Source organism: Cyprinus carpio, chromosome A22 (genome assembly GCF_018340385.1).
Source record: "Cyprinus carpio isolate SPL01 chromosome A22, ASM1834038v1, whole genome shotgun sequence".
NCBI classification, from domain to species: Eukaryota; Metazoa; Chordata; class Actinopteri; order Cypriniformes; family Cyprinidae; genus Cyprinus; species Cyprinus carpio.
This window is the reverse complement of record NC_056593.1, coordinates 5,755,208-5,772,636: the sequence shown is the minus strand read 5'-3', so window position 1 is coordinate 5,772,636 and position 17,429 is coordinate 5,755,208. Positions and strand designations below refer to the sequence as shown.

At 41.5% G+C, this 17,429-nt stretch overlaps 1 protein-coding gene across 3 annotated transcripts in view; it reads right to left on the bottom strand.

Annotated features, from left to right (window-relative positions):
* Positions 1-1,251: 1,251 nt before the first annotated feature.
* Positions 1,252-17,429, bottom strand: part of LOC109047202 (BCL-6 corepressor-like) — a 48,579-nt gene continuing 32,401 nt past the window's right edge. For all 3 annotated transcript variants that reach the window (XM_042712377.1, XM_042712376.1, XM_042712378.1), the window contains 5 exons: positions 16,078-16,244; positions 15,059-15,204; positions 5,617-5,694; positions 4,757-4,907; positions 1,252-2,616 (listed from right to left, as the gene is read on the bottom strand). In XM_042712377.1, coding sequence (XP_042568311.1) covers positions 2,322-2,616; positions 4,757-4,907; positions 5,617-5,694; positions 15,059-15,204; positions 16,078-16,244 — 837 coding nt within the window. In that variant the 3' untranslated portion in view covers positions 1,252-2,321. The remainder of the gene's footprint in view (positions 2,617-4,756; positions 4,908-5,616; positions 5,695-15,058; positions 15,205-16,077; positions 16,245-17,429) is intronic.

Here is a 17,429-nt window from a genome sequence, read left to right as displayed (position 1 = left end):
GGAGATTGACATGCTAAATAGCCGACTGACCTGGTACACTCTTATTCATTTCTTTCACAAACAAGATATGTACCAGTTCAGTCATTTCATTCACAAACGAGATCTCTTGATCGTTCAGACTCAAAAGAAACTCGTTCAGTGAAGGGCGTATTCGTTCACTGCATTCAACAAATCACATGCTCTATCACATCTCAAACTCGAAGGCTATTGGCTCGAGGTTTAGTCATTCTTTGACACAATGAAATAGTCCACATAGCTACCCGGTTCTGCTCATGTGCTGCTCTGGAGGTAGGAATTTCAGTGAACGTGAAATATGAGTCAATGGATTACGTCAGTGGTTACCAATCCCGGTCCTGGAGAACCCCCAGCACTGCACATTTTTGGTGTCTCTCTTATCTGACACACATTTTAGTTCTTGGAGTCTTCACTAATGAGCTGATGAGTTGACTCAGGTGTGTTTGAATAGGGAAACATCTAAAATGTGCAGTGTTGAGGGTATATATATATATATATATATATATATATATATATATATATATATATATATATATATATATAGATAGAAGTCTGGGTACCCCCAATGGGGAACGTTATAATAACATTAAGGGAATGTTAAAATAACGTTAAACAGACCAAAAACGTTCTATTTCCATAAAGAAATCTTTCCTTGCTAACCAAAAATGAACCTTAAAAAAGAATGTTCTGGGAACGCTAGTTTTCGGAAACAAAGAATTGTTAGGGTAGTAGAAAGGAGTGTGACAATTACATTAAAGTTAAGGAATGTAAACCAAAACCCATGTTATCTGTATTGCTATCAGACCAACAAAAGCCTCCCTCACTCCTGCCTAAGGCCTCTAATTTCCGGCGACTCTTCATTTCCTGTTTTGTCCAGCAGCACAGGATATGGCTCTCTCTCTCTTCTGTTGTAAAGGGCTGATCTGATGGCAGAAAAGTCGCTATGGAATTCAGACCTTAATCTCCGAACATAGTAATAAACACGGATGTTTAATAATCTGTTTGTGCATGAATTAATCAGAGAAGCACTATAATTTCATGCTCAATTTGGTCTAACAACATGAAATTATATTCCCAACCCATTTTTACTTCTGCAATGTAGCATATTTCAGCGTCAAACAAATTTTTATCTAAAGTTTTATCCATGGTTTTAAAATAACGTGCACAATAAGACCAAAAAGTAAATATGATAAATTTTTGATGTAATGTTGACTAATATAAGAAGTCCACAAGATATACACAATCTTTTATTGCCATTTATTTAAAGGAACTTTTTTTGGTAAAATATAAATACAAATGATAGGTATGTAATTACAAAGTCCGAACACTTCTCCAAAAAACAATAACACACGTCAGAAACAAGTTACTGAAATAGTCAACCCATTATTTACAAGTTCAAGCATGTCTTTGCCTAACAAAGCGTCAGATTAGTATTTTACAATTACTTTAATATTTTACAAAGAAAAGCCACATTAAAATATCTTAATTTCTACTCATAAATAAGTGACTTAGTCAAAGCAACAGCTTGCATACAGGGTATGAAACAGCTTTGTAGATTAGAGTTTAACACGGGAGACCGAAAAATCCCACACTGGTTACTGGTCCACACCATAAAAACGTCTACTCCAGGTGAGGAAAATCACGGACGAAGTGCGCTAATTAACTCTTGATGAACCGAAGGGGCTTACAGCCTCTGTAAATCCTCTAACGTTGACATTACGTTTAAAACCCCAATTCAGCCCAATTATGTATTTACAACATCGTAACTCCGATTATAAAATAAAGACCTGACTAAACAAGACAAAAAAGGCAGCGCATATATATATATATATATTTATTTATATTTATATATATATTTATATCTATATATAATACACACAAATAAAATACAGTGACTGTATATATACTTATATTCCTATTTAGAAAACATCTCTTTTAAATGAAAGAGTTCTTCGCTGCGAGCATAGCTTCATATCTCAGAGTTAGCCAGAGATAGTGGTCCAAATCTTAGTACCATTCTCTTTCTTTATCTGCAGAATGTACACTATGTACAGGTTTGCATCGTCACCGGGAGAATTAGTATGCAAGAGAGCGCAAGAGATGTCGAGATCTTCCGAAACCTTCTTGAAGCCAAATAGAAAGATCAGCTGCACTGGGACCCAATTTCGCCTTTGGCTACCAGTCCAGAAGTTCCTTGAAATGTCAAGAACTGCCTCAGAATATCCTTTTCTTTTGCTTCTAGTTGTCCATGGGTCTCCAAGGGTCTGTCCGAGAGTCAGTATGAGTGTGCGTGCATGTGCAGAAGCTCACAAGCGAGGTCTGGATACTGGCTCCCAGCGGTCGTCCAAGCATTCGAGGGACGACCCCAGCAGCGCCACCAGGTCGGCACTGATTTCCACCAGATCCAAGAGTTCCTTGCTGTCAGGCATGAATCCCTCGAGCTCTTCCGGACAGGAGAACAGCTGACTCAGAGAAGCCTGCTTGTAGAATTCCGCCTCGGCTATAGTCACTACTTCAATGTGCGTGAACGTAGCGCGGAACGTTCTGGCAGACATCTTCAGGCGCTTGAGGACGTCTGAGAGCAGCAACCAGTTTCTAGGTCTGAGAAAAAGAGCGAGAGAAAGATTAATTGGCTGAAAAAGAAAGCAAGGTTTTTATGCTAGCATCGTGGCAGCAAGTTTATGCCACTTTGCTGTAAAAAACAGGTTATTTAGGCTTAGTTTTATTCATATCATACTAAAAATAAGATGCTTGAAGTTGGAGCAAATTTGCAGCGTCCACATGAACACCAAGGCTAAATGTGTCAGAACACGTGCACAAACACCAAAACAAAAATGTACATGCATACTCCAACACTCGCTCCAGAACAGACGGGCATTCAGACAATTAGACAAAATTATATAAAGATTCTCAAGGCCTTCACTCATCCAGGAACACAATAGGCTACACACACACAAAGACCATAGACTGAGCCTGTCAGACGCGCGCACACACATACACAGCGGGGAAAGCAGTAACAGGCAGCGCTCAATCGATGGCACTTGAGGCGGTCTGTGGCTCTTGCGGAGCGCGGAACGCTGAATGGAGTGGGAGAGGGAAAAGGAGAGAGAGAGAGAGAGAGAAGGAGAGAGGGCAAGCGAGAGGGGGAGGAAATGTGAGGAGAGCAGAAAGCCATTAATACTGCATCAGCCAGCCGCGCCGAGCGAAAGAGAGCGAGAGGGAGAGCGAGCGAATGAGGGCGAATGAGAACGGGGGAGGGGAAGGCCAGAGACAAGCGCAGACTGAAGATTATACACAACAGTGAGCGCGGCAGCTGAGCCTGGGAGCGAGACAGCGAGCGGGTGAGCGAGGGAGGGGTGGCGAGAGAGCGGAGCGCGGTAACGGCAGAGCAAGAGCCTGAGTGGGAGGTAATTAGCTGTGTCTGTTTAGCAGCGTGTCACTAGACTGTCTCTCTCGTGCACGCTTTCGCTGTCCTCGCTCTGTTTAAGTGCAACGGGCCTCACATCTATGCTAACGTTAAACTAACGTCGCCCCTGGCTGTCAGTCTACAAGCTCCGCAGCCGTGCAGTTCTTAAGGGAAACACCTGTCATGTAGGTCAAAGCTAACTCTTGTCAACTATTATGTAAACTAACAATTGTCAAGTCACGATCAAATTATGACTCAATCCGATTAGTTAAAATAAAAACTGATGAATTCTAAAAAAATCAATAAAATTGGCTTTGCTCAGAGGCGTGTTTAGAGTTTTAGGGGCCCTAAACAAGTATTCCGGGAGGGGGACCCATCAGTAAAAATCACGTTCCTTCCCCCTCGGTAGAAATCGTGTTCTGGGGTGGGAGGGCCCTTGGTAAAATTTGCGTTCCTTCCCACTCCAAGGCAATTACGTGGTTTGCATGGTGCCTAAACACACTACTGGCTTTGCTCATGAAATTAACATCTACAAACATTGCAAACAACTAGCAATGTCCTGGTAGCCAACAACTAACATCTCTACATATGAATTTCCTAATTGCGACAATTTATTTCAATTAGAACAAAATATCTTCAGACAAGATATTCATATTTGAACTGCACAATTTCATACAATACTTTGTAATATGCAGTTCTCTAATAATGATCAAAATTTCGACAAATGATCATCAATGTCCTTCTTGGAAATGGAAGCTCTATTGGCTACATTCAACAATTACGACAATCAGTTGACGTACAAACAAAACATCTTTAGCACAATCCACTATCCTACAATGACATCCTAACTTTTGACAATAATTACCAGCACCTTTCTGGAGGTCATTTTTTTTTTATTTACGAAATTTGTTCAGATCAGAATAAAATGTCATCGTGCAATGAAACAATCGTCCAATAACGACAATTACCACATTCTGGGAACAATCAGCACTTTAATTATTAAAATTCCCAATTATGAAAATTCCACTAGGATCAAAAAATTTATTAGACTTTGAAAATCTGATATTAAAAAAAAATGTATATAAAAATGACTTGGTGACAAACGGTTGCAAACATCCTGCTTGTAACAAACATAATTAAAATGATCAAATTCAAAAAACGATTACGAGCATCTTGCTTGGAATTGGAATCTCTATGACACAATTCCATATTTACAATATTTCAGGCTAGTACTGTGGCCAATTTGGATTGATTTTTGAAATAGATACTGTTTTTGCTATAAATAAAAGCAGTTACAGACATAGGTCAGTCAAAACTGAAGTTTTAGGCTCTTACCCCTGTGAGAGAGACACCTGGATGTTGTAGCATGGCAGCAGCGGTCGGTCAGAGAATTCGAACTCGAAAACTTCTCGCTGTTCATCCTCGTCTTCACCGGGTCCAGGCGGGTTGGCTAGGATGTCATAGCCAGATGAGTCGTCGGCAGGCTCTATTAGTCAGACAGACAGATACGAGGTGTGAATTATGGAATCACACACACACTCTGAGAGCTTATGGATTCTGCTCCCATGATATCCCTTCAAAGTCCTCTCCCAAAGCTCCCACGCCGAGACATGTTTTTGTGGTGCTGCTCTCATAGCCGCGCTGCAGGGAGAGCTGCTCCCTTCCACACCGTGCACGCTCCCCTTCTCCCAAAAGCCAGCTGGACGGCTTTGTTATTCCAGGAATCCAAGGGAAAATGTGCAGTAGCAGTGGGTTTGTTTTCGGCCAGCTGGAGACGGGCCTGCTCACACACACACACACACACACACACCGAGCGATCTGCTGATATATGGCAGCCAGGGGAACTCTCGCTACGCAGCTAGAATTCATTTAAAAAAAAGAGCAATAAAAAAATGCTGCCATCAATTTTTGCCCCCACGGTGCTGACCCCACCACCCAGCGGAAGGGTTTTTTTATATTAATTTATTTTAAGCGAACATCAGAGAGGTAGAAGCACACATGGATGCTATTTTTTCCATTCTAGATCAATGACTGTCTACAAACATTGATGATTCACACAGATTACAGTTTACCTTCAGGTGTTTATCCAACTGTCTGTCTGTCTGTTTGCATGATGTTTTTGTGTCTGTTACTGTGGGTGTGTTGTGCGTTTCTGTAAATATGTGTATGCGTTTGAGTGTGAAAGTGGTACTCACCGCACACTGCGCTGCCGTAAAACTCCCAGTACACGCAGGGGTCATCGTCCACTCTGCCCTGCAGGTCGGCAAAGTAATCTAGAGTGAGAAAGAGAGATGAAACCATTAGTGATGCAAGCAGGAGGCAACTAGAGACACACTGACAGAATTTTTGGCAGATACCGATAGCTCATTTTCTAGCAAAGAAAAAAACATCTAAACTTCCAGCTAATATTACCTTAAGATCATGCTAATCATTAATAAATACATTTTAAAAAAACTACTACTAATAAACAAAAGTTGCTTAAAATAAATTAAATGTATTCATTAAAATAAATGTTGAATTAAAATAAAAAAGTGCTAAGGCTTGTCAGATACCGATATGATGACCGATATACTGTGCAAATGCCAAACAGACCGCATTCACCAAGTGACAGATTAGAAGATTATCTTCTACAGTCAGCAGAGGCTCTGACGCTCTGCAAACGTTATGTGGTTGTATGCTCAGATGCCCCTTTCCGCTGCGAAGCACAGCCAGCAGCGACGGGAGCCACGTTTGCCAGCGCAGCCATTAACAATTCCACCCAGAGAGAGAGAGAGAGAGAAAGAAAAGAGGGAGAGAGAGAGAAAGAGAGAGAGAGAGAGGGAGAGAGAGAGAAAGAGAGAGAGAGAGAGAGGGAGGGAGAGAGAGAGAGAAAGAGAGAGAGAGGGCGGTTGATTAGAAGGCTCCCACAGTGGGAAAACAAATTTGGGGAGGGTCTTTAAATCAGCGCAGCAGACACCACAACTCTACAACCACCCCTATCCACACACACACACACACACACACACACAATATGCTGCCCTGCGCTTCTAGGCCGAGCTCTTTCCTGCCTCACGAACTCATGCATAATCAAACACGCACGCAGCCAGTCAGTGTGAACATCCAGCATGTGACTGAGCTGCCCTTTAACAGGCAGCCCTGAAGCTAATCCACACACACACGCGCACACACACATACTTATTAAGACGGCTTTGGAGGTGAAAGAACTTGCGACTGCCGTCAAGAACAAATGCTGGCTGTGTACAAATTGTTTTGCGATGCCCTCTAGTTCAGCTCGAAACTTTCAGACCATTAATCAAGCCGTGCCTCAAACAACATGACTACTGTCACTGAAAGAGACCGTTTCCTTCGGACTGTCATGGCGAGGCTGTGCTCGGGCAAGAGGGGTCAGTGTTAACACAAACACAGGAAAGGCCTTCGCGGTAAATGCCACGTCTCCTGTGATGCCATCTTCACATGCACCTGGAGCACAGCTTGTCTTTTTCCATGCAAACATCTAACCTTGCGCAACAAAACAATAACAATGCACACAATGCGCTATTAATAAATCTTTAAATATCAATCTCAAAATAACACTTACAGAACCATAAATGTATAAACAACTCTTGAAAGAATAATCAGTCTTTGGTCTGGCAAACAGTATGGTTTTAGGCATTTACATTGCACAGTTTTGAAAGCAAAACATGTGAAGCAATTCTACTATTTTTTTATCTTGAAATATCAGTTTCAGAATCATTCTGATGGCACTATAATTTTTAATAAAGTGAATGTTTTCTATTTCTTTCTCAAGCTCCCCCCAAACGTCTTTGCAGAATGCAATTTTTGTTAGTGGGTACTAACTGCAGTGAAAAGTGTGGATTGATTTATAACAACATTAAATGTGCATGTACCGCTAATCAATGCAATTACCACAGTGGTATTCAACAGTGAATTCCAGTCACTTAACTGTAGGGGGCTCCAAAGACGCAAAAATCCACAAAACTACATTCAGCTACTTTAAATATTCATGTATTATTTTATAGGGCTAGTGGCACCAAATTGAATTGCAGTTTCTTTTTGTTGGAGTGGACTGACATGGCAACAATGTAGTTAGGGGTGGGATTTGTCCAAATGACCACTGACAGATGGCAGGAGAGTTTGCCATAATAATGACTGTGGTGCAGAAATCACATGCTGTAGCGTTAAAAGTCATTTAAGCTGAATCAAGATTTCTAAAACCTGATTTAAATCCTTGAAAGAATTCAGATGCATAACTTTCCCGTTACGTACGCCGCGCTTCGTAATTTTTTGTTTGTGCGTATGTTGTTGCATATGCTTGGCGTGTATGTGTTGTGTACTTTATTTGTTTCAGGTGTGAAGCTCGATTGGAGCGTCCGCCTGTCAATCAGCTGACGTAGGATGCTGACGCCTGGGAATCGCGCCACCAATCGCCTGTCGCCGGGTAGTTTATGAATGGCTCTAACTTCAATGGCGGGGGGGGATGAAAACAGACTCTGGGTTGGGAAAAGAGTTGGCACACGCTGTGAAGACGGTTCTCTTGTTCGAGAGACCAGTCTGAGCGACTGATTATTGTTCGGGGCTCGCTGCTTTTGTGATCTTGCAGTTAGATCAGTTCTCTTTGTTTGCGCTTGAAGGCGTATTGTGTTGCCCTTGGTAGCTTACGTGTTTGCAGTGCCTGCTAAATGTTTGTTGCTGTCATGAAATCTTCATCTCAGTTCATCGTTTAACATTGTGTAGACTGATGGGAGAGGTTGTGAGCCAGGTAAGCAGGTCGCGACTTACATTTGCACACGTAGTTACGAGAGATCGTATTGTATTCAAAAGAATGCACTAGTGTTAGGAGTGGTGCTAATTATGTATGTTTTCGTTTTAGTTAGTATAGTTTAGTTATAGCGTCTTGTACGCTGAAGATGTTTCTTTCTACCTTTTTTTGTTGATAGTTAGTTTAGTTCTTTAACTTTAGTTAAAGGGGCTTTTTTGTTATATTTCAGTTTTTTGATTTAAGCACACCACTCTTTTGCTCCTTCCTCTTCCCCAGATTGTCTGTTGCTCTGGTTACTCTTGTTACGTTGTACTAATTGTAAATATTCATTACTTTATTATTCTTCATTATTATTTTTCCCTTTGTTACTACTTCACTTTATTGTAGTTGAAAGAATTAAAATCTTTCAACTCAGTTTATGGATGGTTGTCTGTTCCTTTCCAATAACAGATTCTCGTCACTATATTGACACACATGCAAAACTTTTGTTACGTCTAATAATATTCCTAGACAAATAACATCTAAATAACGAGGGACGTAACATATTTGGGGGCTCGTCCTAACTTTTATATTGCTTATGTTTTGTGTGTGTGTGGTGCGGGGAACTGCGCTGGAAAGGAATTAGTGCATGTTGAAGTGAGTATGGTGGAATATTGGCAATGAGTACTTTTGATTTGCAATCATTTATTGCTGATCCAACTTTAGAAATCTTTGATCGATGTAGGAAAAGACGATTTGTTGCAGATAGCTGAATACTATCGCATTCCTGTGGTGAGGCAATCTCTAAAGCACATTATTAAGAATGAAATTTGGAAACACTTGGTCGAATTAAAAGTATTTTTATTTCCAGATGCGGATAGTGAGAGGGCTGGCATGTCGGCTGTGGAAAAACGTTTGACTAGTGTGGGAAATGTGGTGGAAGCAGAAGATGAGAATGCTGAGGTGGAGGTTGAGGCCGAGCCCAAGGCTGGCTTACCCCCCTTCTACCCACTTTCTCTGCTTTCCGTGGGCTCTGGGGGTGATGCGCGACTGAGGGTCCGCCTAGCCAAAATCCAGATGGAAGCGCAGGAACGGGCTGAGACGCGCCAAGCTGAAATTAAGCTACGCCTAGAAATCCGTAAACTGGAAATTGAAGCTGAGACACAGGTGAAACTGCGACAGCTCGAGTTGGATTCAGCGACGGTTGTCTCGGGCCGAACTGTGCAGCCTAATCCTGTTGTTTCATTAAATTCAGAAAATTCTGTGAGTGATGTTTTCGACCACTACATTTGATGTTAGTAAACAGATCGCTTTAGTGCCTCACTTTAGAGAATCCGAAGTGGATGCGTATTTCGCTGCTTTTGAGCGTGTGGCTGCTGCACTTCGTTGGCCAAAAGAGGTTTGGTGTCTGTTACTACAATGTCGATTAGTTGGAAAAGCACAGGAAGTCTGTTCTGCACTAACCTTAGAGGAAAGCATGCAATACGATACCGTAAAGAACGCTGTTCTTCGTGCATATGAATTGGTGCCTGAGGCATATCGGCAACGTTTCAGGAACCATAAGAAAGTCAGCTCAGACATTTGTGGAATTTGCCCGTGAGAAGGGAATTCTTTTTGATAAATGGGTTGTCTTCTAACAACGTGCAAGATTTGAGTTCGTTGAGAGAGTTAATGCTTTTAGAAGATTTTAAGAATTGTCTATCGGAACGAGTAGTCACGTACCTGAATGAGCAAAAGGTCACCATGTTATCACAAGCTGCGATTCTTGCAGATGAGTATGTGTTAACGCATAAGAGTGTGTTCGCTTTACCCCGACCAGAGAAAATGGTGAGTTCGTTTTCAACTCAAAAATTCAAGTACCCGTGCTAAAATCAGTTCACCACAGAATAAAGAAACACGAGAATGTTTTTTATTGCCACAAGATTGGGACACCCTTATTTCTGATTGTTTAATGCTGAGACGTAAGACTCAGGCTCAGCAAGGACAGTTAAAGCCTGTTACTTTTGTGAAGACTGTGCCTAAAGCTGTTTTAGAGAAAGATGCGATTGACTCAGGGAATAAACCATTTTTGTTGAAGGGGTTAATCTCCGTAAATGGTAAACCTGGAGAGCAGAAAGAGGTACAAATCTTGAGGGATACGGGATCGATTCAATCATTTGTAGTCTCTGATGCACTTCCTTTGTCGGAGCAGACGTTTTGTTGGTCAAGTGTGTTAGTTCAAGGGATTGAGATGGGTGTTGTAAAGGTACCGCTGCACCGGATACACTTGCAATGTGACCTGGTCTCAGGTTTTGTTAAGGTGGGGATACGTTCTTCCTTTCCTGTGAAAGGTGTTGCATTCATTCTCGGAAACGATTGGCGGGAGGTAAAGTGTCAACCTGTGCTCGAAGTCGTTAGATAAACCTGACTGTTTTATTCCTGTTGGTGATATATCTGATAATTTTCCGGAGGTATTTGCTGCTAATGTAGTTACGCGTGCTCAAAAAACGCAGAATTGGAGATGACATTGTTTTGGCTGACACTTTTTTGTCACCTGTGTTCACCGAGGAACATTTTGGGTCAGGTCCAAAAGAATCTGAAAATGTTAGACATGACAGACATTCTGATACAGCAATAGCTGAGTCTGAATTGTTAGCTGAACCTATTTCTCATGAAGGAATTAAGACTGCACAAAGAGAAGATGTGTCGTTAACTAAATGTTTTTCTGCTGCGGAAAGTCCTCAAACTAATAAAGTCAACGCGGCTGAATACGTGATCGAAAATGGGTTGGTGTTAAGGAAATGGCGTCCTCACAGAGATGGGGAGAATGAGTGCGATGTTGTATGTCAAATTGTTTTACCTACTGTCTATCGAAAACAAGTGTTGAGCTTGGCACATGATCATGATTTAGCAGGTCATTGGGGGTGACAAAAACTTACAACCGCATTCTCAAAACATTTTTTTTTGGCCTGGCTTGAAGAGCGACGTGTCTAAGTATTGCCGCACATGTCATGAGTGTCAATTGATGGGCAAGCCCAACCAAAAGATTCCACCAGCTCCATTAATTCCGATCCCTGTCATTTGCGAACCGTTTGACCCTATAATTTTGGATTGCGTTGGTCCCTTGCCGAAAATCAAAAGCAGGCAATCAATTTTTGTTAACTATTATGTGTTCTGCGACACGATTTCCGGAGGGCTGTTCCCACTTGAGAAGAATAACTGCGCCTGTCATCATTAAAGCTTTGATTAAGTTTTTTTCCCCACGTTCGGATTGCCAAAAATCGTGCAGACAGACCAGGGTACGAATTTTCTTTCTAATGTTTTTTAGACAAGTGTTGAAAACTTTGGGTATCTCACATCGGATCTCGAGCCCGTATCATCCTGAAAGCCAGGGTGCTATCGAACGATTTCACCAGACGCTGAAGTCAATGTTGAAAAAGTACTGTCTAAGCTCTGGTAAAGAATGGGACGATGGAGTACCATTAGTGTTGTTTGCAGTTCGTGAAGCAACTCAAGAATCTCTGGGGTTTAGTCCTGCAGATTTAGTCTTTGGTCACACCGTACGAGGGCCGCTGAAGGTGTTGAAAGACGGAATGTTGAATGACACTAAGTCATCTCAACAAAATGTGCTAGATTACGTCAGTCGGTTCCGAGAACGACTACATAATGCGTGCTCATTTGCACGAAAATCGTTGTCCACTGCTCAGGAGGGCATGAAGAAATGGTATGACAGGAAAGCTGTTGTGCGTGAAATTCAACCTGGTGACGAAGTTTTGGTACTGTTACCAGTACCAGGTTCAGTTTTTGACTGCTCGTTTCTCTGGTCCGTACAAGGTATCAAAGAGATTGAGTGAGACTGATTTTGTAATCCACACGCCTGACCGCAAACGGAAGTTTCGTACATGCCATATAACATGTTGAAATTATATTGTTCTCGAAAGGTGTGTCTGAGAAATCTGTGGAAGAGAAAAAAAAAAAGCTTGTTGCTGTTCCTACTGATGTTCTAGCTGCTGCTGTTGTTGCGGTGTCCTGATCCTACGATAGTGAAGGACGAGGTGTTGCGGTTTTCTCTTGGTGAGTGTGATCCTGATGATGGTGTTACACTTCGTAATGATTTTATCAATGTGTGGTTGACTTTTCGAATTCTGAGATTTTAAAAAAAATTGTCTGAAAACCTTGAGAATTTGCTTGAGTCACAGAAAAACGGGACGTTATGAGGCTAATTCAAGAATTTCCCATGCTGTTTAGTGATGTGCCCGACTCAAACGCATGTATTGCAGCATGATATTCAAGTGACGTGTATGGAAGACTGCATCGATAACTTGGGTTCTGCTAGGTTTGTGACGAAATTAGATTTGCGAAAAGGGTATTGGCAAGTGCCATTGACCGCTCGAGCTGCGGATATTTCAGCTTTCGTTACTCCGGATAACTTCCTGCAGTACCGGGTTATGGCATTTGGGCTGCGAAACGCCCCAGCAACTTTTCAGCGCCTTGTAAAACATTGTGTTGTCAGGAGTGAGAAATTGTAATGCCTACCTTGATGATTTAGTAATCTATTCTTTTGATTGGTCTGAGCATTTGACTGTTCTTCGGACAGTTTTTGAAAGATTGGCTGATGCTTCCCTGACAATTAATCTGGCTAAGTGCGAATTCGGTAAAGCACGATCACCTATTTGGGCAAAGAAGTAGGTCAAGGTCAAGTTCGCCCTGTTAGTGCCAAAAATATATCTGCTATTGCTGACTTTCCTATTCCAACGACAAGACGAGAGTTACGTCGTTTTTAGGCATGGCTGGTTACTACAGAAGTTTCTGCCGAAATTCTCCACTGTAGTACATCCTCTTAACCAGTTTGTTAAGTCAGCGAATGCTTTTATTTGGACTGATGCGTTGTCAACAAGCTTTGAAGGGGCAAAGTTGTTGTTGACTAGTGCACCTGTTCTTGCTACTCCGGATTGTACACGTTGTTTTAAATTGGAAGTTGATGCTAGTGCTTTAGGCATTGGGAGCTGTTCTTATTCAAGAGGATGATGTCGGTTTTGAGCATCCAATTTGTTACTTTTCTCGAAAATTCAACCGACATCAGCGAAATTATTCTACCATTGAGAAGGAAGCTTTGGGTCTAATTCTGGCTTTGCAATTCTTTGAGGTTATGTGGGTTCATCTGTTCTGCCTGTTACTGTGTACACGGATCACAATCCGTTAGTGTTCTTGTCCAGAATGTACAAATCACAATCAACGTCTTATGCGTTGGTCGTTGATTGTGCAAAATTATAACTTGATCATAAAGCATAAAAAGGGTTCAGAGAATATCATTGCTGACACCTTATCTAGAGCTTAAATACTGCTTCAGGTTGAGTTTTAAGGGGGTGAGTGTTTACGTACGCCGCGCTTCGTAATTTTTGTTTGTGCGTATGTTGTTGCATATGCTTGGCGTGTATGTTTGTGTACTTTATTTGTTTCAGGTGTGAAGCTCGATTGGAGCGTCCGCCTGTCAATCAGCTGACGTAGGATGCTGACGCCTGGGATCGCGCCACCAATCGCCTGTCGCCGGGTAGTTTATGATGATGGCTCTAACTTCAATGGCGGGGGGGGATGAAAACAGACTCTGGGTTGGGAAAAGAGTTGGCACACGCTGTGAAGACGGTTTCTCTTGTTCGAGAGACCAGTCTGAGCGACTGATTATTGTTCGGGGCTCGCTGCTTTTGTGATCTTGCAGTTAGATCAGTTCTCTTTGTTTGCGCTTGAAGGCGTACTGTGTTGCCCCTTGGTAGCTTACGTGTTTGCAGTGCCTGCTAAATGTTTGTTGCTGTCATGAAATCTTCATCTCAGTTCATCGTTTAACATTGTGTAGACTGATGGGAGAGGTTGTGAGCCAGGTAAGCAGGTCGCGACTTACATTTGCACACGTAGTTACGGAGATGTATTAGATGCCACTAGTGTTAGGAGTGGTGCTAATTATGTATGTTTTTGTTTTAGTTAGTATAGTTTTAGTTATAGCGTCTTGTACGCTGAAGATGTTTCTTTCTACCTTTTTTGTTGATAGTTAGTTTAGTTCTTTAACTTTAGTTAAAGGGGCTTTTTTGTTATATTCAGTTTTTTGATTTAAGCACCACTCTTTTGCCTCCTTCCTCTTCCCCAGATTGTCTGTTGCTCTGGTTACTCTTGCTACGTTGTACTAATTGTAAATATTCATTGCTTTATTATTCTTCATTATTATTTTTCCCTTTGTTACTACTTCACTTTATTGTAGTTGAAGAATTAAAATCTTTCAACTCAGTTATGGATGGTTGTCTGTTCCTTTCCAATAACAGATTCTCGTCACTATATTGACACACATGCAAAACTTTTGTTACGTCTAATAATATTCCTAGACAAATAACATCTAAATAACGAGGGACGTAACAATGATTTAAATCCTTGAAAGAATTCAGATGCATAACTTTCCCCCACAAATTGTACTTTGATTAACAAAGCTTTTAAACTCAAGAATTTTGGCCTTTCAGGAACCGCCAGCAGAAAAAAAAAACCAAAAAAAAAAACCACATCAATCTGTTTAAAATCAAGGGGTCAAAATGATGTCAAAAGTTTCTAAAACCATAAAAACAATAGCCCATTTTACCTCGGATGGCTCCAGATTAGACCCAGATTACCATTTCAATAACACAACCCAGTTTTTCCAAATATTGTTGTCTGTGAAAAACCCATACATCATTCAAAACAGACACGGCGCACATGACCAAATAAAGACACACACGGACGAACACACACATAATCTCCTTTCAGGGAAAGCTGATTTGCCGGTACTAAAGGCTTCTCCTCCGCTCCAGCTGTTGCTTAGTAACCGGATAGCCAAGCGGAGCCGAACCTTCAGAGGGAAATTCTTGGAAAAGAGGTGGAAAAGAGGTACAGGGCTCTCTTACCAGACAGAAAACACTCCATTATGTCACTGTGGGTCATCTTCAGCAAACTGCGGCCTGAGTAGGTAGCTAAAGTTGGATCGGCGCCGTATGACAACAACAGTCGGACCACGTCAAGATGATCGTTTTCCACAGCATCATGGAGAGGCCTGTTGGAAGAGAGACCAGAACATTTACTTCGCAAAAAAATAAATAACGAAAAACAACATTTATAATGCAGTTTATATTTATTTTATCCATCAAATTTTGATTAGATCATGAAAAGTATTACTTATTTTATATTAATAAGTTCATTGGAGAATGTAGTACATTTTTACTAAAAATATGACAAAAATATACAACAACAATAAAAAATAAACAAACATTATTAATATATTATTAAATTTATTATTAATTTTAATCTTAAATAAATTAATACATCTTTGGAATAATGCGCACTGACAAATGGTTCACAATAAGATCAGGAAATTTTAATAAAGTTAACTGGACACATTTTTATTCATCATTCTTTTTAACATCCACCTGCCGATGGTTTTAAATACCAAAATCTTCATTTTTTTTTAAATTTCTCTTTCTTTGGTAATTGCGAGATTTTCTTTTTGATTAAACAGTTCAATTACTTCACTTGTCCATAATTACCTTAATTTTATCTCTTGGCATTGCCCAATAAAACAGTCATTAAAACCTGTCACCGTCATTCATCTTTCCGACAGGAATCGGAAACGAAATTGGATTTTTAAGTGTATAGCGAAGACAGGGATCTCGCACGCCTAATCTGCTCTTCTTGCGGTAATTATCCGAGCTAAGATTCTCGGCCTCTTCTGTTGTTGTAAAGCCATTATTACCAAACATATAATTACTGACACTGAGTGTGCGTGCGTCAGCACGTGTAATTATCTGCGCCTCAGTGGCACGCACATACTCTCAAACGCAGTTTGACGAAAGCACAGGAAGTCACAGAAATTAGTTCTGCATGTAAGGCTTTGCTATTTAGGTGATATCATGAATGCATGTGTGTTTACCTGGTGCCGTCCTGCGCGCTGCAGTTGATGTCAGCCCCGTGCTCAAGTAAGTGCTGTACGATGGAGAGCCAGCCGCGGGAACAGGCCTCGTGGAGCGCGCAGTAACCCGCATTATCCCGATGATTCACGTCACACACTTTATTCTCCAGACAGTACAAAACCACCTCCTACAGCAAGCGAGAGAGAGACAGAAGACGAGCGGTTACTATGGTGCAGCGAGGAATGAAATTCATTAAACACCATTAAAGAGCGCAGAGAAAGAGAGACGGGCAGAGAGTAGACAGACAGTTTCGCCCAGAGCTGATTATTGATGTGTGAGGTATCAGGGGCTTTACAGACGAATCCTGCCCCAAGCCTGCTGTTCAATTTCTATACGAGACGCCTGAGACAGCACTGTGTGTGTGTGAGTCTACAAGAAGCAGCAGTGTAGGAGCAACTGGAAAGGTGGGGGAAATGTGAGCGGTGTTTGCCCGTGCAAAACCAGCTGCCATGATGATTGTGTTGGACACACGTTTTCCATATTTTCACACTTCTTAGATATTTTGGAGCCTAGATACGTCCAGAAGTCTCACCAGAGAGGCCTTTGAACATCACCCCAAGCCAAAAGAACCCAACAAAATGCTAGGAATGTTCCTATGCGGTTGCTAGGGTGTTCTGAGCGGTCATTAGAATGTTTCAATGTGGTTGTTTGAAGAAGGATTTTAAATCATAAAATTCTAGGTTATTTTAAATTGTGTCAGCCCAGAACACACTAGCAACCACAAATGCAAACAACCACTCAGGACACCCTAGCAACAACGCAGCAACATGCCAGCAATCGCTTAGAATGTTGCTATGAGGTTGTAAGAGATATGAGCGTTAGCACATTGCTATGTGATTGCCAGGCTGTTCTAACAACCACTCAGAATACCCTAGCAACCACACAGCAACATGCCAACAACCACTCAGAATACCCTAGCAACCACACAGCAACATGCCAACAACCGCTCAGAACACGCTAGTAACCACATAGCAACATTCTGAGCGATTGATGGCATGTTGCTGTTTGGTTGTTAGGGTGTTCTGAGTGCTCATTGGCACGTTGCTATGTGGTTCCTATGAGTGTTCTGTTCTGGAATTCAAATTCAAAAGAACCTAGAATTCTGAGAACATCATTCAGTTCTGCCAATTTTATCGTCCATCAGGCAACAATTGTAAGTCTGTTCACTTAGAAAAATAATACCATAGCTTTACTGAGATTTGGCATAATAGCAGTTGATACACAGAAAGCTATCAATGTGTATCATCCTGTTCGCACTTCCTGCCATTCGCGTACACTGATTATGAACAATGTCTGGAAGAGGCCGGAATTA